A 22,984-nucleotide genomic window follows, 5' to 3' on the forward strand; every position below is an offset into this window, starting at 1 on the left:
GACTGGAAATCTAGGCACAGAATTAAAGCATTACAAAAAGTAAGTAGTCTAGGAGGTTTACATATCTCAAGAGTCCAGAAATCCTGGCACCTGTCCTAGAGTTTCAGGTTACATAGCAGATGAAGGCTTGACCACCTGTGGCACCTCATCTGCGCAGGCTCAGGCCTGGCCCTGTAGAGAGGACTACTGCTGTTGAATGAGGCCCTCTTCTCCAATTAGAAAGTCATCAAAAGGGTAGGACGGGTTGACAAAATTTTGTTGATTTTTACCTAATGCTAAGCAAATAGGTTGACTTGGAAGTAAGGCCACTGAATTAAAAGGGAAGGCCACATTCACACCATACATTTAAACCACTATTGTTCCACTTTAAACAGTCATGGCTTCCCTCAAAGAATCTCAGGAAGTGTCATTTGTGACAGGTGCTGAACATTGTTAGGAGCTCCCCCCCCACAGAGCTATTCCCAGAGTGGTTTAAAGTCGGCCTGTCTTCCCAGGGAGATCTGGGGGTGGCTCAGTGAGGGGAATGTGGGTCCCCTAACACCGATGGGCATCCTACACAAATGGCTCGAGAGGGCGCGCCCCGATGGCTTTGCTGGGGGGGATGACTTGCACAGGTGCTTGTCGCGGGAGGGGAGGGGAGGGGAGGGGGCAGCGGCGCTGTGGGGTCCCTGGTTCAGGCACAGCCAGGCTCCTCCTCGCCTCCCCCGCTCCGGTGTAATGTTCTAACTCTAGAGCCATGACCAGGCTGGGCAAAGGCCCGGCGTCGGCGGGCTATTTATAGGGTCCCCTGCCCCCTCCCCATGGCCACGGGGGACCCGCCGGGACTGGCAGTGTTCTGCGGCGAGCCGCTCGGACCCTCACTCGGGGCTGCCTCTCCCGCCGTCTGCGTCTCCTCCTGTGGGGCTGGGGCCGCCCGCCGACACACACAGGCCTGCCCATGAAGATCGTGCCGGGTGAGCGAGGGGCCTCGGATGGGCACCGGGACGGGCAGGAGCGGGAGATCCGGGCCTTTGGCGCCGGCTTGGCTGGTTGCTGGCGGTTATAAAAAGCTTGGTCGCTGCCGCCCCCGACGGGTGGCATTTCGGGGGGGGGAGGCTATTTGCTCTGCCCTTCTCTTCTGGGCAGCCCCCACCTCTGGGTAACTCGCGCCAAGTAGGTAGAGTCGCGCTCGCTCTCCTCCTCGGCTCCCAAGACTGGGAAGCGCCTCCTCCTCCCCCCCAGCGATGGTGTTGAGCATCAGGGCGGGAGGGGGCGCAACCCCGGCTGTTTTCTCCCCCCCTCCTCCGAACTGGCACGGGCGTCCTGTGGCCGCACAGGCCCCTGCTGGGCAGGGCTGCCTGACGGTGGGGGAGGAGGGCCGCGGGGGAGGGAGTGCCAAGGAGAGCGGGGAGTAGTAACCTTGAGCGCTGTCCGCGCAGGGACGGCGGGGCCGAGGTCGCGCCGTCGAGGGGCCGCTGGGCCGGGCTCAGGCGGCTCTGCATTGCGGGAGGCAGGCCGAGGGGCGGGCCTGGAGGATCCTGGGCTGGCGGCTCGGGAGGGGCAGCTGCTCGCTCGGCGCAAGGGACTCGGCGTAGCGGCTGCTCCTGCTCCTGCTGCTGCCGGCGCGCCGCCGGCCCTGCTCCACCATGGATCCCGGGGGCGGCAACCTCTTCCCCTCGCTGGTGGTGGCCGGCCACGCGCTCACGCTGGCGCTCGTTTGGTACTGGCGGCGCGCGGGGAGCCCCGGCGGTGGCGACGGTGAGTGGAGGAGGTGTGCGGGCGGCGCTGGGGCCGTGCGGGGCAGGCGGGCGCCGAGGGGGCGAGGCGGGGCCACCGGGCGCGCCCTCCCTCTCCAACTAAACTCGGACACGTGGACGCGCGCCGATTAACCCCTGCGCGGCCGCTGAGTTTTGCTCGCTGGCTTGGAAGGCGCGCACGATCGCGGAAAAGCGGGGCCTCCGCTTGGCTCTGGTGGGCTACAGCCTCGCCCCCAGAGGCGGCCCACACTCGTTAGGCCTTAAAGGTGGTTGGTGACCTTGGGATGGTCTCTCTCTCAACCTGATCTACTTTACAGGGTTGTTGTGAAGATAAGGAGGAGGGCGGGGACGATGGGCATTGCCTGAGCTCCCTGGAGGAAAATGGGTGGGCTGCTTCTGCTAACCTGGCTTCGCAGTGTCTGAGCCCGTCGCTTGGCGTCGGTCTGACTGCGGCGCTGGCTACTCTGCGCCAATTACTCAGCTGCCAGCTGCCCTCTGACGGGGGGGGGCTGGCAGTGCCTCCGTCCTCTTCCTGCGCCATGAGATGCGGCAGGTCATCCCTGGAGATGCAAAGGCGCTGATGAAGAAGCGGCCTTGTACTGAGTCAGACTATTTCATCCGTTGCTCAGTACTGCCAGCACTGACTGGCAGCAGCGGCTCTCCAGGGTTTCAGGCAGGAGGCCATAGGACTTTTGCTGCAAAGCAGGTGCTTCCCTGCGGAGTTAGGAACCCAGCCCCCCCCCCACGCTGTGCCTATTCTCTGGTCTCTGGAACTGCAGCTTGGGATACCCCCCTTGGACTGGCTCTTAGCAGTGGCTGCCCTGACACTGCAGGGCCTGTCAACTTCCTGTTGGCTGGAGTTCAAGCCTGGGCATCTTCTGTCTAGACCGAGGGAGGCAGCAGCTCTTTTAGCCATTTGCCTTCCGTTGCCAGTAAGACCCGGCAGCCACCTGCAGCCTCCCTCCCTTCCCCATGGTGGGCGAGCAGGAGCCCCTTGTGGGGCAGGAGGCACACTGGGCAGCCTGGAGAAAGCATGGGTGGGTGCTGCTGTCTGGGCACTGACCCTGCAACATTGTCTCTTTTGGGGCAGCTGGAGCCCACTTGGAGGGCAGGTGGGGGTGGCCCTGAAATGCTGGGGCAGAGGCTGCAGGTTCCAAGAGCAGCTGCTAACTGGGGTGGGGGCAAGAGAAGAGGGGCCAAACAGGGTAGGTGGGGGTAGGATGGACTGCAACAGCAGCAGCAGCAGCAGCAGGTGTGTTTCTAGGAAGGGGGGTGGGGTGGGGGTGGCATCAGCAGCTGCTTCCTTGGCTCTTAAATGGCAGCAGCGGCAGCAAAGCTTTGCCCAGAGAGCAGCTGGATTGAATTTTGGGAGGGAGGACAGGACAGGGTTACTGTCTTGATAGTCTTCCTGGTGGATGTATCCTGATGGCCTCATCTTGGGAAATTTCCCCTTGCCAGCCACTTCTGCCATCTGACCATTCCCAGTGAGGATACACACACATTCCCCCCCCCCAGCTTCTGTGGCAAAGCAGGACCTTGGCAGCGGTCTGCATTTTGTAGGCAAAACCTGGTTGGGCTACATATTCCTCTTTTAATTTTCTGTAATTTTCCATTTCTGGTGCTGCGTGCTCTTCTGTCCCAGGAGTGCCTGCCAGGCGGTGTGTGTCTCTCTCTCAAGTGCGTGTGGGGCATTTCTGGCTATCTCCTGCGTTTTGCCAGACTCCAAATCTCAGATCCGTGGCTGGGGCCACCCAGGGATTGCTTGCTGCCCTTTCGCCTTGTATGTGCTTGTGACCTTTCCTGAATAACGTGGCGTTCTGCAGTTCTACACAGATCCCACACGAGAATGTGGGATTCTATATGACAATGGAACCAATGACCTAGAGAGCTAGTGGGCTCTCCAACACTGGAGGCATTCAAGAGGCAGCTGGACAGCCATCTGTCGGGAATGCTTTGATTTGGATTCCTGCATGGAGCAGGGGGTTGGACTGGATGGCCTTACAGACCCCTCCCAACTCTACTGTTCTATGATTCTATGAAATTGTGCATCACTCTGGCATGGAGATTGGAGCTCCTGGGGCTAAATGCGCATTTCAACTGTGCAGTTGTTTCTTGTGAAAGTGCTTTTGGGAGGGAAGGAGTTTTCCTTGGAAAAGCCACTGGGCGTGCGGGGGAGGGGGAGAAGATGCTTAACCCTCTCTGCCCATCTGCTCCTAGCTCCAAATGGTGCTCCTGGGTGCACGGGGCTCCAAGTGTGTTGTCCCCTTGCAGATGCTAATCTAGACAGCAAAGCAACCCATTCACCTGTAGTGTCTGTTGTTGACTTCCTGCAGTCCCTGCCAACATGTATCTCCCTTCATTCCCTTGTAGCAGGCACAGTATAGGGAAGTGGAGGAGTGCTCCACCCACAGAGCCACTGAGCCCCCTGAAAGGGCACCCCACCCCTAACATGTCCCTTGGGGCTCCTGTGGCCTTTCCCTCTCTCTGCTGGCAAGGCTCGCTTTCCTGTTACAAGCACACCCGTGCATTCACTTGGGTGTGGCTCTGCTGAGCAGCGCAGGTGGTTGGCATTGGTGTGTGTTTACAATGCAGGGAGGAGTTTTTTCCTTGGCGGGCCTGTGCCCAGCTGTTGGGCCGGGTCGGGCCAGGAGGAGGGAGATGCTGTGCCGCTGGCATTCGAGACATTCCCTGCCCTGATCCCTCTGCTGCCCCACAGGTTCTTTGGGGTGGAAATGTCTGTGCTTGCCATCTCTTCCTCCCCCCCTCCTTTCACTGAGAGAGAGCTGCAGGCTGGAGAGACCAGGTAGTTGTAGGGGGTGGGGAGGGGCTGCTGGTCCCCTCCACAGTTTCCAAGGGCTGGCATTGTCAAGGCAGCTGGTGACTCAGTGATTCTCTCCTTCCCCTCCCAGCTGCCAGCCCTTCCCCAGTGCGGTGGCCTAGAGAGGGCCCTTGCTGCTGTCCCTGCACTGGCTCGCTGCCTTGCCTTGGGCCCATCCCTCCTTGCAGTCCTGTCCAGTCATCCTGCATCCTGCTCAGATTTCATGGCCCCCACAGGCTTCATGTTCCTCTGTTCTGCTCAGCCAGAAAGTCAGAGTGGGAGTGTAGAGCTCTGGCTGGGAATTTCCCTTGTTCTAAATGCATACAGAGTGCATTTACCCCCAATAAGCATCACCCACACCTGCACTTGGACTTAGGGTCTGCTGGGTTTTCCGCTCAGAACAATGGCATCTTACCAAGGGGAGACCCTTCCTCTCCTCAAAGCTGCCTGCCTGTGCTGGAACCTGTGGCTTGGGCAGGCATTGGAGCCACCCCCACGGTGCCTGCCACTGGTGACTTCCCAGTCTTTTGTGACACATCTAAAGAGGTCCTTGTGGCTGGCCACAACGCCTGTTTCCCCTCCCCCCCGCACCCTCTTTCAGACGTTGGGCTGGTGGTTTTCTCGGAATCTCTGCCACCCATTCCGGGCATCGATGTGGGTGAGGGCGGGGTGCCTCCCTTATTGCCATAGCAGTTGCTGGGTTTCTCTCTCCTCTTCCCCCTCCTTGCAGAATGATCAGGAAACCACCCGTTGACTGTGTCTGGAGTTGCTCTTGCTTTGAGACTGGGGAGGGGCTTTACTGAGAAACCCCACATGTGGGGGGGGCAGGGGGAGGCGCAGCTCTCTGTAACTGGAGAGAGGAGGGGCAAACAGCACAGACTCCTTTGTATGTGTCCTAATGGATTATGTCACTTCTTATTATGGCTATCCAAGGTACTGTTAGGTAAATTTGTATAAATGAGCAGAGAACTGTCTGAGATGCTTGTGTGCATTTACCTAAGTAGCAGGCTTTTACCCTGCATCAGGGTCACTGAGACTTGAGACTTAGTAAAATAAGAAAAGCTACTTTATTATGGAAATACATAGTAGACAGGAAAGGCATACCTAGTTGTAACTAAGTTGGAGGCGCAATGCCCAGACTTCGGTGTTGTCCTCATGGCTCAGGAGAGAGAGCAAAGACAGAGATGTCTCCTCTCTCCTTGGACAGTCCAAGAAGAAGACAAAGGAAGGAGGGGCAGGTCAGCTTCCCTGAGCACATCAGTTTACAAGGGAAGGAAGTTAGTCAGAGCATAACACAGGTCAAGGCAGGCAAGCCTAGCCAGCTGGAGGACCCTGACTCTATCTCCCTTCTGGAATACACACAAAAGAACAAAACAAGAGTTGCTCTTGCCCCTCATTTCTCATCCTCACCGTTGCACTTTCTTAGGAACGCAGGAAGCTGCTTCCTACTGAGTCAGACCTTTGGTCCATCTAGGCCAGGGCTGTCTACACTGGCTGGCAGCAGTGGCTCTCCAGAGTTTCCCGCAGGGGTCTTTCTTTCCCAGCCCTCCCTGGAGATGCCGCCATCGCGGCCTGAATGTGGGGCCTCCTTTGTGCAAGGTTGATTCTCTCCCAAGGAGCTGTTCTTCTTTCTCTCTGGCCTCCTTCAGATCAGCCGCCTCAAGGCTGCATCCCTGGCCCTCTGGTGCTCCTCTCCTCCATCCTCCCCTCCTCCGTCCTCCCCACCAGCACACGGCCTCTCCTCTCCCCTTATTATCCCAGACTCCCCCCCCCCGACCATTTGAAAATTGGTGGTGGTTTTGGCAGGTCAAGGCAGGCAAGCCTAGCCAGCTGGAGGACCCTGACTCTATCACCCTTCTATGAACAAAAGAACAAAACAGGAGTTGCTCTTGCCCCGCATCCAACAGGTACCATTTGAAAAATAAATGTGAAATGGTCCCTGCCCCTTAAGAAGAGCCCTGTAGAGGCAGCTGGATCAGACCAAGAGGCTGGCCAGGAACGCCAGTGGGACAACAGCGGCACTCTCTGTCCCCCCATGGCAGTTCCCAGCATCCTGCCTCAAGCAGCCATCACAGTAGCCGCTGAGAGCCTTTTCCTTCAGTAATCTCCTCCTAATCCTCTTACAGCTGGTATAGCACAGTGGGGAGGAGAGCCTGGCTGGGAGTCCAGGGTCTGTGAGTTCAAATCCCCGCTTGGTTCTCCTGGGTGAAAAGGGCCAGCTAATGATCACCCCACAGGGAGTGGTTCAGGGGTCACGTGCCCTGCCACCTGTGCAGCCGTGGGCAAGCTGCAGAGTCCCAAGGAGCCCAGTTGCCCCCCAGCTGACAGTTGCGGACAAGAAAGGGGCTGGCTTGTGCAGCTGTGGCAAGCTGAGCAGGCTCTGGCCAGCTGGGGAGGACTAGCCTCAGAGGGAGACAATGGTGAACCCCCTTTGGATACTGCTTACCATGAAATCCCTATTCATAGGGTAGGCAGTCCATTTCCCATTTCAATCCTCTCTTAAAGCCATCCAAGCTGGTGGCTGTCGCTGCCTCCTGTGGGAGTGAATTCCATAATTTAATTATGTGCGATGTGAAGGAGAATTTTCTTTCTCTCTGTCCCGAATCTTCCTGCATTCAGCTTCATTGGATGTCCCCAATGTTTTCTTTGAATTTTGCCTGGGTTTAGACACCACCGTCAGGGTCCCCCTTGGCTGTCTTTTTCTAAATGAAAAAGCCTGAATAGTACCCTTTCCTCACAAGGAAACGGCTCTTCCTAGGGGGGCAAATGGGAAAACCCTTCAAGCTGAGCCTCCCCCCAGCATACTGGTTCATGTTGCTTAAAACTAGCGCAGAAAGAAGCTTGTCTAACCTTTTGCCATTGACCTCCAGGGCAGTGGCTCAGAGTCCCTGTGGCTGCGCTCTGGACAGGGCTGCTGGTGTGGGGCGGGGGGTGCCTGGTCCCATAGCTGAGGACTGTTAAGTTGCTGCAAGCAACAGTCCTGAATTGGGGGGTGGGTCGCCTTGGCACCAACACCCCCTGCAAGCTCTGCCTATCTACTGAATTAACATTCACAGTTAATTAATGAATGCATTAAATACCACATACTGAACTGCTGTGCCATTATTCCATGTACTTAAATAGGGATGCCATCTACTGACAGCAGTCCGGGTTGGGGTGTGTGGGTGTCCATCCGTGGGTATGCAGGAGGAGCCCCCCGCCCACCCAGAGAAGGTTGGGTGGCTGTGGGTGTGCGGCAGGTCACCTTTGGTAATGAAGCAGGCCAAGGGGGTGGGGGGGCTCTCTGTCACTAACTGCTGCTGCTCCTGGGGGTGTGCGGTGCTGTATGCGCTGGGCTCCAGTCTCCCCGTGGGGGTGGCAGGTAAATACACAGAGGCAGAGGTGCTCTTTGCTGCTACCATGGAGGGGGGGGGCTGAGCCACCTGCCGGAGGTTCTTCTCGTTCGCTCTCTCCTCCCCTGACTCCCCCCCTTCTACTAATCCCTGATGGGCTGCAGCCTGTTTCCAGGCAGAGCCCTGCTGCTGCTGCTGCTCTCGCCTGCCTCTGTCCGTGTGGCTGGCCTTGGCTCCTTGCCAGGTCTGCTCCCAGGGTGGGCTGCCGCTGCTGTGTCCCATCACCTCCCCCCCCCCCCGTCGCACCTGCCAGGACACATGAGCTTCCAGGGCGTGTCCAGATCCATGGCGGGCTTGGAGGTCACCTCTGCGCTCTGGACAGGGCTGCTGGCTTGGGGGTGGCTAGGCCCATAGCTGCTCTCTTGCAGGCACTGGGCCTGCCTGCAGGGGGCGACGGACGGCAGGGCTGCCCCACCTGGCTCTGGCTCTGGTGTATTTTTAGACTCGGCTTCTGCCCGCAGGCAGCGAGGAGGGGAAGAAAGAGAGGCTGTTTATCCTGGAAACCAAATAGCAGGCCTGGTTACGGTGCTGCCACCAACACTGCGTGTTTCTCTGGCTTGTTGGAGGAGACCGCATGCGAGTGTTGTGGGGAAGTGGCAGGGGGGCACCAGGCCCGGCAGTGGGGACGCAGCTTTGCTCTGGAAAGACTTGGGGACTCCCCACAGTTGGTGGTTGTTGTTGTTATGTGCCTCCAAGTCAACTACAACTTATGGCGACCGTATGAATCAGTGACCTCCAAGAGCATCTGTCGTGAACCACCCTGTTCAGATCTTGTAAGTTCAGGTCTGTGGCTTCCTTTATGGAATCAATCCATCTCTTGTTTGGCCTTCCTCTTTTTCTACTCCCTGCTGTTTTCCCCAGCATTATCATCTTTTCTAGTGAATCATGTCTTCTCATGATGTGTCCAAAGTAGGATAACCTCAGTTTCATCATTTTAGCTTCTAGTGACAGTTCTGGTTTAATCTGTTCTAACACCCAATTATTTGTCTTTTTTGCAGTCCATGGTATGCGCAAAGCTCTCCTCCAACACCACATTCCAAATGAGTTGATTTTTCTCTTACCCGCTTTTTTCAATGTCCAACTTTCACATCTATATATAGAGATCGGAAATACCATGGTCTGAATGACCCTGACTTTAGTGTTGGGTGGGGCCCTTATTCTGACATGCTGGTGTGCACGGGGGGGGTCACTGCTGGTCCTCCGGCTAGCGCCCCCCTCAATCTGTTCTAGAGCAGACTGGGGGGTGCAGGAAGGGAGGGTTCCGTTGCGCAAGGGGAAGTCCTTGGGTGAACGGGACTGCTTTATTGGATACAACCCTTTATGTTCCTGAATACTATTATGCTCATTGCTTTTAAGTTTTTAGGTGGGTGTGTCTGACTAAAAATACTGTTTAAATCGACAGTCAGGGAATGTTGGGTTTTCGCCTATAAACAGTCGTTGCTTTTTCAAGTAGCGAGAAAACTCTCTTGCACGAGAACAGCCAAGAGCTAAATGGACAATTGAGGCAAAGGGAATTGACAGTCCACTGGCCTGATCCAGCAGGCTCTTCTTATGTTCTTATTCTTTAAATTCTGGAATTAAGATCTAACCTTTAGCTCAATCTTTGTTTCTTCAATGCAAGTTCCCTATAGAAAGATACTTAAAATGACATGTAGATACATTTATTTGAAAGGAAGTCCCATCGGTTTCAGTGGAGCTTACTTCTAATGAAGGATGCTTAGCACCTCAATTCAACCATTTTCTGCACTCTTCCCAACATACGATTTTAATGTGCTAATGTTTTTACGTTTATTGTTGATTGTAATTTATATTTTTGGCTGTACGTCGCCCAGAGTGGCTGGACAACCTCCCAGATGGGCAACTAATAAATCCAATAAATAATAAATAGCACGACCTTCTTCTCTCCACCCCCACAGCTAGGAGCCCCCCTTTTCCTCAGGCCAGTAAAGGAATGATGAGGGTCGGCTCGGCTGGATCTTGCCGTGGGTGGGCTGGCTGGAGGAGGTGTAGGGCCCTCAGTGGCCACTTAGGGGATACAGTGCCCCTATGCGTGTGGGTCTCTTCCCTGGAGAGCTCTTTCAGACGTCTGGGGGGCAGCCATGCATGCTGGGTGGGCCCCACTCCTGCCTGGGGTAGGGTGGGCTGGGCTCGGCTCCATTTTTTCTCCCCAGCAACACCCATCCCTTCCTCATCCCCCCCAGGCCACCTAGTCTTTTTCTCTCTTCAGCGGGATGCGGGGGGGGCAGTGAGACCTCACGTCTGGAACAGGATCCAGGGCTGAGCGGTGAAATGTGTGTATGCAGCATGAGTTTTTTAGTTTATAGTTTATTTATTTATTTATAGTTTATTTATTTATAAGAGAACACCGCTGAGTATGTGCAGAGAGCGGGCATTATCCTCCCTCCCCATAATAACCTGGAGCTCCCCCCACCCCACCCCCCGCCTGCATTCTGGAGGCTTCCGAGGGGCTCTTGCAGAGGAGCTGGCTGTGTGCAACTTCATGGCGCGGAGGGAAAGGCGGGTGCAGGCAGCCCCCTTCCTGCTCAGTTTTTCCAGTCTCCCGCCCTGGCGCTGCTGCCGTGGGAGTGGAGAGCGGGGAGGGGGGAATCTGGGTCTGATTAGTCTGAGTGACTCACTTGTCCCTCCGCTCAGTGGGGACGGGAGGGCGGAAGTGCATGGGCTCCAACTTCCCTCTCCAGGCGGAGGGAGGCGAAGGCTGCGTCTGTGTTCAAATTGCTTTTAATATGTTTTCCTTAATAACATGTTTTTAACCCTTTTTTAAAAAAAAGATGTTTTTAAAGCTTTTTTAAAAAATGTTTTAACGTTGTTTCATTTTAATGTATTTTAAAGTCTTTTATGATGTTTTAAAGTGTTTTTAGCTTTTCTGTTTGCCGCCCTGGGCTCCTGCTGGGAGGAAGGGCGGGATATAAATCTAATAATAAATAAATAAAGAAGGGGCCAGCCTGGAGCCTGCTGCCGGGCCAGGAGGCCTTCTCGGGGATGTAGCTGGCCCTCCTCGGGCTGCGGGCATGGGAAGCCTCCCCTCCCTTGCCACGGCCTTATCAGTCCTGTGCAGGCGGGCACATGGGAGCCCCCCCATCACACGGGAGGGAGGGAAGAGCAGATGGCCAGGCTGCCTGGGCTCTTGCCCACCCTTTGTGGGCTGACGGGCAGAGCCCTGGGGCAGCGGGCCGGTGGGCCCAGCTTCCTAGGCCTGTGCCTGGCATGAGGAGGCCGGGGACCCTGCTGCAGCAGGCCTTTCCCACCCCATAACCCGGTTGAGAGGGGCAGTAAGGGCTCTCCGGGGGCTGCCCCGCAAGTTGGCTTCCAGTGCCCTGGGGCATTCGCCCTGATCTCCCTTCTTGGACCCCTCCCCTCTTTTAGCAAACACAAAACCCCCACACTGCTCCCTTCAAACCAATCTCCCCAGATAATGGCCCTAACACTTCTGCGTAGTTGTGCTTGTTGCTGTGTTTGTGTGCTTAATTTAGCTTAAAGCAGCACAGCAGCAGAGTAACAGCGGATGTTGACATGTGAGTGTGCCAGCGTGTGCGTGCGTTTATCTAAGAAAGCAGGCTTTTACCCTGCATCAGGATCAGTGAGACTGGAGACTTAGTAAAATAAGAAAAGCTACTTTATTTATAGAAATACGTAGTAGATAGAAAGGCATACCTAGTTCTACCTAACTAGCTAAGTTGGAGACCTAACGCCCAGGTGTGGGAGTTGCCCCCATGGCTAGGAGACACAGCAGAGACAAAAGGATGTCTCCTCTCTCTCGGACAGAGAAGAAAGGAAGAGAGAGGGCAGAAGGAGGAGGGGCAGGTAAGCTTCCCTAAAGAAGGAAGTCAGTCAGAGCATCATAGCTAAAGGTAAACAAGCCTATCCATGTGGAGGACCCTCGCTCTATCTCCCTTCTGGAACATAAACAAAATAACAAAACAGGAGTTGCTCTTGCCCCACTTCCAACAGTGCTGAGGTGCAGGTCGGTCAAAAGCTGCCAGTGAGCTGCGCACCTTCTTCCAAACACTTCTTAGTTTTCTAATTTAGTATTGTTAATGTTTTCCTTATGTTGTGTTTTATTTTTTTGCAACACTCCCACTGAGATCTTCAAAAGCTCCCCCCCCCCAGGAGGGCTGGCTGCATAAGAGGGAAGGGATCAACGGGAAGAAGACGCAGGCCCCAAACGCTCCCTGCCCAGCCCTGCCCCCTTCCAGCCTCTTTCCAGCCCTGCTCCCTTCCAGCCTTCTTTTGCAGAAGAGCGGGACGCTGTGCATATTTATTAGGTTCTGAGGTGGCCCTGTGGACGGAGAAGGGGGGGTACCCTGATCCTGCTCTCCTAAACAAGCTTTCTGGGAGGGGAGCCTCTCGCAGGCTGTGGCTGTCTAGTGTGTAACCCTCCAGTGGGTCTTAACCTGGGGTGCATGCCACTTTTTCTAGAGGTGTGAGGCATTCAAGAGATTTTAAAAATTCATTTAATCCAGAGCGGGTGGAGGGGAGCCTCTGAGGCGAGGCGCTTCCTTCCCCAGTCGCTCGAAGCTGCTGCCCAGGCAGGGTCCGCCAGCCAGGGCGCTGGTGACGAAGGGCTTGGCCAGGCGAAGCTGGGGAAGCGCGGGCGTCGCTGGGCTGCCCTGGTTACCCGAGCCAAGCAAGGGCTTCCTTCTCCCGTGCCGCCTGGCGCGCTTCCCCAGCCCCTCTCCACACCTCAGCATTCCTTCCTGGACAGATACGATTGCACCGCGGAAGCGGACGGCCTAGCACCAACGCCGACGGGGCGCCATCCGATCAGGCCTGCCTTGGGGCCGTCAATAAGCCGGGCGGAAGGGGGTTGGCTGCGCGCTCGCTCGCGCATCTCCTCCTCTTTTTCTCCTGGGTCTGGGCTCTGCCGTGACGAGGGGATGGGGCACGCGGCCGGATTTCTTCGTGGGTCTCTCTGCGGGGCGCCGCCCCCTTCGGGTATTCCTCGTGGCCAGGGGCCCGTCGGACACTTCCTGTCCGGGGCTTGCCCTTTCAGAGGGCCCCTGTTATGTTTGCACACTGGGGCGGTAGCCGAGTAGTCGAAAGCCGTCCTCCTTGCCTGGGCAGGCGGTGCAGGGGATGGAGGTTCTCTTTCGGGGGGCCGGCTGAGGAGAGTCTGGGCAGGCACGGTCATGGTCAGCGTGCCCAGTGGCCTGGATCGAGGTTGAGGGTCAGACTAGGCGGCCTCTGGGTCTCCCTTTCCAATCTCCATTATGTGACTTCCTCGTCTTGCGCCTGGGGAACAGCCCTCTTTGGGGGCGCACGGAGAGGTCCCTGCGGCGGCGGGGTGCGCGGCTGCTGCAGCCTGGAAGCTGGGCCAGCTGACAGGCGGTTGTGTGGGCGCTGATGGCCTGGGGGGGCTCCGCGTGGGCCGGCGATGCGTCGCCCTGGCAGCTCGGCCGGGCCGTGGCTACGAGGGGCGGGCGCAGGGCGGGGCGCTTCCTGCAGCCGGAGCCGTCGTCGTTGGCGTCGAGCAGGCAGGGCGGCAGCCGGAGCGCGTCGCCATGGCCAGCAGCAGCTGCGAGAGCGCGGAGCCGTCGGTGGGCGCCTACTTCGCCTACAAGCGGGAAGTGTTGCTGGGAGGCTCGGAGTGGCTGAGCGCGCCCGAGCGCCACCGGCACCGCCTCCTCTATGGCCAGCTCTGCTGTGTAGGTAGGTGGGTTGATAGCTGAGGGGGAGCCGAGCGAGTGGGGCAGAGCGCTCCCGAGCCGCCGCCGCCCCCCTCCTGCAGTCTAAGGTCCGCTCCGTCCAGTCTCGTCACCGGCCGAGGGGAGCTAAGGGTTAAAGAGGGCGGGGCACGGGTCGTTTCCGTCTCCGTAGCAACCTGTCCAGGAAGGGCTTGGCAACTGCGCATGCGCACTCGGTCTGAACAGGGTGGTTCATGACAGATGCTCTTGGAGGTCGCTGATTCATAGGGTAGTCGACTTGAAGGTGCATAACAACAACAACAAGCCCAGGAGCGGCAGAATACCTCCCCCCCCCAGCACGTAGCATTTGGGCTTGGCTGAGCCCCTGCGAGGCCATCTCCTGGGCCTGCAGTGGCCTGCCAAGCCCTGGCATCCCCTGCAGCTCAGTTGTGGGGGGGCGCTCCCCCTGCTCTTTTGCCATCTAGGGCCTGGAGCCTGAGGGCAGGGCTCTGCAGCGGCCGGTCATGGGGGACGGAGGGCCTGTTCACAGTGGAAATGGCTGCTCCCCCGCCTGGGCACTCTGGCCCAGTTGAGGTGGCATCCAGGATAATCCCCGGCTCTTGAGGCTGAGGGCAGGGAGGAAGAGAGGCAGCTTGTAGGGCAAGGGGGGGCAGGGAGAGGAGGAGCCACCTCTGGGCAGGGGGGTGGAGCTTCAGGGCTCCCCTCCCCCCCATTCACTTTTTGAATTTTTGTAAGCCGCCCTGAGCGCCCTATTATAGGGTAGAAGGGCAGGATAGAAATAATTTTAAATAAAAATAAATAAATAAATAGAATTACAGAGCTGCATTAAAAGAAAAAACATTCCCAATCTTTGCATAATTCTGGTCTGTAAAAAGCCAAGTCTAGGAAGCAACATGCCTGGAAAATGCTTTTAGTCCTGGGGTGATGGGTGGTGGGTGGTGGTGGGAATTCAAGGGAGGAAGGAGCCTGTCTGGTCTCTTCACTCTATAGTGAAAAAAAGCTAGGGTGAGAGGGATTGATTCAAATCCTGTGACAAATTTGCATACATTTTCCAGTTTTTGCTCATCCTGGGCACAGATGTAGCACTCTGGCCATGCTTTGCCCCCCCCTTCAGCAGCTCCCATGTGTTCTGCCCACACATTTCCAAACCTGTCTATGTAGCCATGAGAGCTAGACACTTGATTTAATAAACAAACAAAGCTCATGCTGCCTCACCCACTCGGTTTGTGTAGGGCCCTCAGAGACCCCTGGCTCTTTGCAACCTTCCTACCCCAAACCACACAGGAGAGAGCGGAGATGGAGGGCCAACGGTAACAGGGCCTGGGGAATAGTGGGTGTCCTCTCCGTGCTGCAAGTTCTCCGGGGCAGGGATCTGTTGCTATCTCGGGTGGCTCACCGGCAGCCTGCCAGGCGTTGCTGGACTGGTCCCACCCAGCATGGGTGGTCAGGGACTAGGGGAGATGAGCTGCAGGAGAAACTGGTGAGCCACCACAGGTCTCCCCTCCTCTCTCCCGGCCACTGAACATTGACACATGGACCGGGGTGGGGGTCCTCTGGCCCCAAACATGGCAACTAGCCAGACCCTGATCAAAAGAAGCTTTGTTAGGGTGACCTGCTTGTTGAGAGTGAGGTTGCTTGTGGGTGAGGCTGCTGGATACACGGGGGTGCCCCACAATTACCTCAACCCTTTGGCTCCACCAGGATTGAGCAGGGGGCACCCTCGGGCCTCTCCCAAGGATCCAGGTTGCCTTTTGTCCCTGGCCGGCTGTGTGCCAGCTTGGATGGAATTTGACTCCGCAAGGTGTGGCATCTGCCAGTAGCTTAGATAGTTCTGGAAGGGGTTTAGACAAATTCACGGGGGGGGGGGAGAAGGCTGTCAGTGGCGCCTCCCCCCTCCGGGGTCAGGGGCAGAGTGCCACTGAATGCCAGCTGCTGGGGAGGCTCCCTCCTTCTGACCTGGCTGGCTGTTGTCTGTGGGATGCAGGATCCTGGTCTGATTCTGATCTGCTCCTGTGCCGTCCTGGGCCAAACCGGATGAAAGCCTTGAGTGGAAGAGGCCCTGATTTCCGCATGCTGGCTAGCCTTTGTCACATCTGATCCCTCTGTGTGTGTGTGTAATTTGGGGGTGGGAGATACCTATTGCACTGTGTTTGAGGTGAAAGGAGGGGCGGAAAGTGTCCTGATTGGCCATTTAGCTGTGGGGGAGGAGTTGGGGCCTCACAGCTGGAGGGGGTTGGAGGGGATCATTAGGGCTGGTGGAGTTGTAGCAGGCCAAAGCAGATGGAGGTCCTTCCTTCCCGTCTTCGGGAGCCTGGAGTTTGCCCAGGGAAGGCGTGGGCTGTGGGGTGGAGTGAGTCAATGGTCTGACTGTTCCAGTGTGTGTATTTACCTGAGCAGCAGGCTTTTACCCTGCATTGAGATCACTGAGACTTGAAACGTAGTAAAATAAAAAAAGCTACTTTATTATGGAAATACATAGTAGACAGGAAAGGCATACCTAGTTGTAACTAAGTTGGAGGCGCAATGCCCAGACTTCGGTGTTGTCCTCATGGCTCAGGAGAGAGAGCAAAGACAGAGATGTCTCCTCTCTCCTTGGACAGTCCAAGAAGAAGACAAAGGAAGGAGGGGCAGGTCAGCTTCCCTGAGCACATCAGTTTACAAGGGAAGGAAGTTAGTCAGAGCATAGCACAGGTCAAGGCAGGCAAGCCTAGCCAGCTGGAGGACCCTGACTCTATCTCCCTTCTGGAACATAAAGAAAAGAACAAAACAGGAGTTGCTCTTGCCCCCCTTCCAACACAAACAGCCGCCTCCATTTTCAGCCTCCTCTTTTGCCCACTAGTAGGAGATCCTCCCCCCCTCGCCCCAGAGGCCAGGAATCTGCCCCCCCATCCACTGGGGGAGATGATGTGACTCAGAGCGGGCCTTGGCAGCAGGGAGGGCTCCTGGGCAGGATGCAAACAGCGCCCCACCTCAAAGGCGGGCTTTGGTGTCAGCCTTGCCCGGCCTCAGCGGCAGCTGCAGTTCTCTAGCCCAGATGTGTCAGCAGCAGCTGGAACTTCTCTGTGGTTTTGAAGCTCTTCTGCGCACATTCCTCTGGGCACTGGGAGCCAGCCCAGTCCTGCTGTTGCTTGCCACCGGGAGGAGCCTGCAGAGCCTGGGCCTGGCCACACTGGAATGTGCTCCTGAGGCGGGGGGGGGGAGGAGCCACCACCTCCACAACCCCTGATGCCCCATCTTGGCCCTGAATCTCTCTCTCTCTCTGTGGGGTGTGGGGACAGGGAAGGGCTGTCCCCACAGCACCCAGGGGCCCTTCCCGGCCTCTGCCCTGGGTGGGAACTTCTGAGGAGGAAGTGAGACATCCAAGGAACAGTGTGAGGCTGGGCTCCCCACAGGCCTTCCGAGGCCTGCATGTGGTTCCCTTTTGTTCCTCAGTGCCCCCTGTAAGGTTGGCCCAGTGGCCCCTCCCTCCCTGCCCACTCCTGACAGTGCACCTCGCAATGTGAGATGGGCCAAGGCTGGTTGGCGCATGAGCATTCCCACAGCCTTGTGGCCATGAGTTGGGTGTTTCTCCCCTAAATGGGTGAGTCATGGCCCAGCCTCGTGCCAGCATGGTGCCTTCCACCCATGCAAGGTCCAGTGCCACGCCCATGCTTCAGGATGGGCTGTGTGTGCCTGTTGTGGGTGTGCAGAACAGCGCTGCTCTTACCTTTGGGCCCTGGGGTGGTCAGCTGTGAACCAAGCCACGTTGAGGGGGCTGGAGAGTGTGATAGGTGGGCCACGTATTGCCACGCTGCTTCCCCCTGGCCATGGCAATGGAGAAGCCGTTGGCAGCAGCCTCCTTGGGATGGTGCTGGGAAGCCCTGGGCACACGCCAGGCCCAGTCTTGCCCACATGTTGGCCTTCCTGCAAGTCACTTCAGTACAATTCCATTTTATCCTCAGCGCAGCCCTATGGGGTAGGCTTGTTAGAGAAAGAGGCTTCTCCACTGCTACTCAGTGAGCATCACAGCTGAGTGGAGATTTGAACCTGGGTCAGGACCCTATAGCTCTGCCCTCCTTCCTCCTGCCTTTAGGGTGAGCTTCAGAGGAGGGAGTGGAGGCCCCTTGAAAGGGGGGCACGGATGAAAGCGAAGGAAGAGGCTGGGGGGGCTCCCTGTCCTTGTTGACTGTGAATGCGGAGGGGGCCTGATCCCTGGGCATGCGTTTGCCTCCTTGCTGGGTGCAGGGTGAGTTGTGGGTCCAGGTCTCTGACGCAGGGGGGGAGTAGGCAGTGGGGCTGCGCACGCCTTGCCCTAGCGGGCGTTTTGAGGCTTCTGTTCCTGCTGCCCTGGCCCTGCCAAGGCTGGCAAGGAAATGGTTACGTTGCCAGGAAGCCCTCCAGGCAGCGCTGCCGTTTCCTGCCTGGGCTGAGCAAGGCAGGGGAAGCCCGGCCCCTCCCCCGCAGGCCTGGCCAGCCCAGCCCAGCCCAGCCCATGCCTCCTGCACGAGGGGAGGGCCAGGCCTGGCTGGGGCAGGGTTCAGGCAGCGCTGGCGAGCTGGGGAGCGGCGGAGTCTGCTTGGTTGGGAGCCTTGAGCCCGGAGCCTGTGCCCAGAGCCGCAGCCATGTCCCGGCAGCAGCAGCAGCAGCAGCGGCAGCGGCTGCGCAGCCACGCTGGCGCCCCTGCTTCCCTGGGGGTCGGGGAGAGGACCAGTTCGGAAGAGAACCTCTACAAAGCCGTCCTCCGGGCGTCGGAGGGCAAGAAAGGTGCGGGGGGGGGGACGGGTGCGCCCACCTCAGGCTGAGGGGGGGACTCTGGTGTTTCTCTGTGGTGGGGCCTCCCTCCCTCCTCTGGGTACGGCCTGCGCCGTGGGGGGGTGGAAGCCCGTGCCCAGGATGAGCGGGCCAGGGCCAGGAGGGTGCGTGCGTGTGCGCGCGCAGACTCGCTTTGGGGGGCAGCAGCTGCTGCTTGAGGTCACTGGGCTTCCCCCAGGAAGAGAGGGGGTGAGCTGTGCTGGGGGACGTTGGCAGAGTCAAGGATGCGGGCCCACTTATGGGGCCAAGGGTGCTGGGTGTGTGAAAGGCGCAGTGCCTGTCTGGGTTCTTTGCCTCCGCGGAGCCCTTGAGTGTTGGCCGGGGTGTCTCTGACGTTTGCTCAGTCCCAGGCCTTGTGCTCATTCCCCAGAAGGGGCCCTTGGTGTTGGGTACCCCAAGCCCGGCACTGCCTCTTTGGTTTTAGAAGTTGGTGGGATTTTCTGTGCCGCGTGCAGAAATTCAACAGGCTGTGCTTGTCTTCATCTCTGTACCTGTTGACTCTCCGTCAGTCCCTTCAAATCCAGATGGGGGGGAGTGTGCAGGAGAGCCCCCCTCCCTGCAGGCAGCTGCTTCCTGGTCCGGTCCCATCCGGAGCCAGTGGGGCAGAGGCTCTGGGTTGCCAGCCAGGAGAGGGGGAAGAGTGAGGCCTTGCTGGGCCCCCTCCCAGAGGCCAGTGGGTGGGGGGGCACTCCCTGAACATTCCCCGGCAGGGCGAGGTGGGGAGGGGAGGGGAGGGGCAGGTCCGTATGCGTTCACAGGGCTCCTGGCTCAGGCATGTGGGGGCTGCGGCTGCTTCTGTTGGGCGAATCCCAACGTGCAGAAGCAGCCAGACAAAACAAGCTAAGCCAAGCCCCTGGTCTGGGCTGGAAGCCATGGCAACCAGGCACATGGAGGCTGAGCCTTTGCACCAGGGACAGGGGTGGCGGGAGGTGCTGGCTCCTGGTGCCCCCTGAGGGTGGACCGGGCCTTTGGGAGGTGGGTGATGCCTCCTGCATCAGGCACCCAGTGCCTGCTCAGCCAGGCCCAATGCCTGCGCTCACCCAGCTGCAGGATCATTGGCCAAGATGGCCTCCTGTTCCCTGGCAGGACCCCCCTCCTCAGGGAGTCCCCAGAAGGGTCCCCCCCATCTGCTCATAGAGAGGTGTTTCTGCCTGGCGGCCTTTCAGAGTTTGCCTTGCTGAGGCCGGCTGTGCTCACAAAGAGCGCTTGGCCTGTTTCCAGCTCCTCCTCCTTGTAGGGCGACAAGCACCACATCTTTTCACCGGGTGGCCCTTGAGAGACGGGGTGGGGTGTCCTTTCTCTCTGCTGGTCGTTCGGAGGTGTTTGGGCTACTCTCTCCTTGGCTTACCAGCCTCCTGTCTAGCTTGGCAACATGGACCCTTTGTAAGTTGCTGTGGAGTAGGCTTGGAGCCCAGGCAGTGGCATGTGGAGTGATTGACTCAGCCACCCTCTGTGCTCCCGGGGAGCCCTTAGAGACAGACTGCAGTGACCCTGGACAGGCCGTGTCCTCCGGGGCAGGCTTTTCTGATGGTCCTGGCCTCTTCAGGCTTCTCGTGGACAGTAAATGTGGCATTGGCTACTGACTTAAACAGCTTTGGTGGTCTTAGTGGCACGTTCTTTTAGAGTGCTTCCGGGGGGCGTCTCAGTGGCTTCTGCTGCGGTCTGGGCGGTGTGGGGGACTTGCTCCGATCCAGTAAAGCGCCTTCAGGCCTGCCTCCCCCTCCGTGCAACCAGCTGAAGGAGCCGTGTGGCTCTGCTGGTGGGCCGGAGATCAGTGGTTAGAGCCTCTGCCGCACATGCAAAAGGTCCCTGGTTCAACCCCTGAGGGCGTCTCCAGGTGGGGCTGGGAATGTCACCGGCCTGAAATCTTGGAGAGCCACTGCCAGTCAGTGTTGTCAGTACTAAGCTAGGTGGATCCCAATGGTCCGACTTGGGAGAAGGGAATTTCCTGCTTCCCTGTGTGTGAAGGGGTACATACATGTCTGTGGCAGCCAGGCCACCAGGAGCCGAGTGTGCCAGCCCCCTGCCCCCCTGGAAAGTGCTGGGGCAGGTGGGGCCCATGGTCCTTTGGCTGGCACTGGCCCTTGCGCCAGGCCTCCTAACGGGTTCCGTGGTGGTGCAAGTTGCCAGCAGAGTCATGCTTGCATTTCCTTCCTGTCCCACATCGGATGAGTCACCCGGGCTTCCCCGGGCCTGATGACTCTGGCTACTGCGCCCTCCCCTCCGTTTCCTTCTGGTGGGGTGAGGTCTGTCTCCAACACTCTCAGCCCCATGGGCTCTCCATCCCTCTCCTCTCTTCTCTCCTCTTTTGCAGACGAACGAGACCGGGTCCAGAAGAAAACCTTCACCAAATGGGTCAACAAGCACCTCATCAAGGTGAGCACTGCTGACTCCCCCCACCGCCACCCGCTGACTCTTGAGTGGGGGGCTGTTGGCCACGTTGTGGAGAGCCTCTCAGGGTTGCTAAGCAGGATATAAGTATTCTAAGCAAATAAACATTGGGGGGGCTGCTTCTCAGGCTGGTGGGGGAAGTTTGGTGGGAGAAGACTGGTGCTCAGCTTGTCCAGGGACACAGGAGGTGCTGGTTGAAGACTCGTATGTGTTTCCTTCTCTGTCTTCTCTCCCCCCCCCAATAGCAAACAATAATCCCAGTTTGGACCTGACTCACCCTGCATCCTTCCCTGGAGGTAGGAAGAGCCCCCAGTTCACTTCTGAATGGGCCTCTTCTACCCGCTGCTGTGCCAGGAACCTGCCATGCGCAGTTTTCTGCTGGGCATGGATTGTGCCCCCCCCCAGCGACCCCAGTCCCATGATTCCTGTTATCAGAGGCCCCTGCAGCCACTTGGAGGATTGCTTTCCTTGTCTTTGGGGCTGCAGGCCCAATGGACCCCCCTCCCTCCCTCCCTCCCTCCCTCCGCCCCAGTGCACGTGCCGGTCAGTATCCATCCCCTGAAAGGTCCCCTTGGGTGGCCGTGCTGGGATTTTGGTGTAGCAGCTCCTCTGGGTGCCCCCCCACTGCCTTCTCCCACATCTGTTTCAATGCGAACCCCAAAGCCAGAATTCCTCAGCCTGGAGCACCTGGTTCTCCAAGTACACCTTGTAGTTATTTACTTTTAAAACTTTGGCAGAATGGCCTCTGTGCAGGGAGTGCCGATTTTGTGCTTGCTTGATGAGGGTCTAATTGGTCTTGTGTCTTGGACGCTCAACTGCTTCTTAAATGGAAATGCCCATGGGGATGTTGGGAGGAGCGGGGGGGTAGCCGTAGGCGAGGGCAAGGTAGGGCAGGACCCCCGGGGGATTGTGGTGGACAGCAACAAGGGGGTCAAAGTGGGACCTGGCTTGCGAGGGGTGAACAAATCCATCTGTGCTCCTCGGCCCCCAAAGGGGTCGCTGCTGCCCTGTTTTGCACCCTCCTAGATGTGAGGCTGGCTGCCCTTGAGTGCCAGTCCGCCAGCACAACGCAACTCCTCCAACCTCCTCTGTTGTCCCTCCCCTTGACAGCCATGAGAGCTGGAAACTTAGCAGGCACTTAGTTGGTGTCCCTGCCAGCCCTGACTGGGATGGCCAGTGTTGGCCTCGCATTGCCAGTCACCCTTTGGCCCACTGTATGCTCACCCCCCTCTCTCTGTGGGCTGTTTTCTCCTTTTCATAATCTCTCTCTCTTTCTCTCTTCCTGCCCCTTTCCTCCTCCTCCTCCTCCTTCTCTTCTTCCTTCCCCCCCTCCTCCTGTCCTCCCTGGCAACAGCACTGGCGATCAGAGGTAGGTGCCAAGGAGGTGCCCAGGGCTTCCCCTTCTTCTTCCTTCCCTTCCTGCTGTTCTCTGCCCTGTCCGTCTGGACTCCCAAAGATGACCTTAGGGACAGTTGGGCCACTGTCTGCTCAGCCGTGGCTCCTGAGGCTCTCAGAGGCCTTCCCCACCACCCCCAGAGATGCTGGGCGGGAAGGGGGTGTCGCACTTCCTTCTGCCCACAGAGCAGTTCCTCTTCTGCTGATCTGCACCCCCGCCCCCTGGGGGTTGCTGCGGCTAGGCCAGTGACCCACTCTGAGGCACTGGCCAGCTGTTCCCCAGAGGGGGAGGAGGGGTCCCTCTGAGCTCAAGGGAGCTGCAGGGGCCCCCCAGGCCCAGGGGGTGCACTTCAGGATGGGGGGGGACTTGCAGGCTCAGTGCGGCCTGTGTGGTTGGCGACTGTCATCTTTCACCCCAGAGAGGTTGGGGAGGAGGGCAGTTTCACACAGTCCCCCCTTGCTTTGCTTGTGGGGGGTGAATGGGTGGAGGGGGTGAAGACTGTCTTCTTGCACTCTCCAGGCCCACCGTCATGTGAACGACCTCTACGAAGACCTCCGTGATGGACACAATCTCATCTCTCTCCTGGAGGTGCTCTCGGGAGACACCCTGGTACGTGGAGCCTCTTGCCCCTGAGCCGGCCTGTGTGGGCTGGCCGCTCTCCCTCCCCTCGAATGCCCTCCCCAGGCAGCACGATGGTGCCCTGGGCAGCCGTCGGCAGGTGGAGTCCAAGCGCGTCTTGCCAGCAAGGGCAGCGTCATCCTTGGAGGCTCTGCACCCCTCCCCGGCCCTCAAACACT

At 58.2% G+C, this 22,984-nt stretch overlaps 1 protein-coding gene across 26 annotated transcripts in view; it reads left to right on the forward strand.

Moving 5' to 3' along the window:
- PLEC (plectin) overlaps nucleotides 1-22,984 on the forward strand; it is a 142,896-nt gene that overhangs the window by 73,803 nt on the left and 46,109 nt on the right. For 9 of the 26 annotated variants that reach the window (XM_061607239.1, XM_061607242.1, XM_061607265.1 and 6 more), the window contains 2 exons: nucleotides 20,715-20,776; nucleotides 22,707-22,796. In XM_061607239.1, the coding sequence (XP_061463223.1) occupies nucleotides 20,715-20,776; nucleotides 22,707-22,796 (152 nt within the window). Of the gene's footprint in view, nucleotides 1-800; nucleotides 954-1,429; nucleotides 1,738-13,450; nucleotides 13,614-18,022; nucleotides 18,353-20,714; nucleotides 20,777-22,145; nucleotides 22,161-22,706; nucleotides 22,797-22,984 lie in introns of those variants that run through there. The other 17 variants (XM_061607236.1, XM_061607252.1, XM_061607259.1 and 14 more) reach the window with 9 other exon arrangements.

The sequence above is a fragment of the Rhineura floridana genome, chromosome 1, assembly GCF_030035675.1.
Source record: "Rhineura floridana isolate rRhiFlo1 chromosome 1, rRhiFlo1.hap2, whole genome shotgun sequence".
Classification (NCBI taxonomy): domain Eukaryota; kingdom Metazoa; phylum Chordata; class Lepidosauria; order Squamata; family Rhineuridae; genus Rhineura; species Rhineura floridana.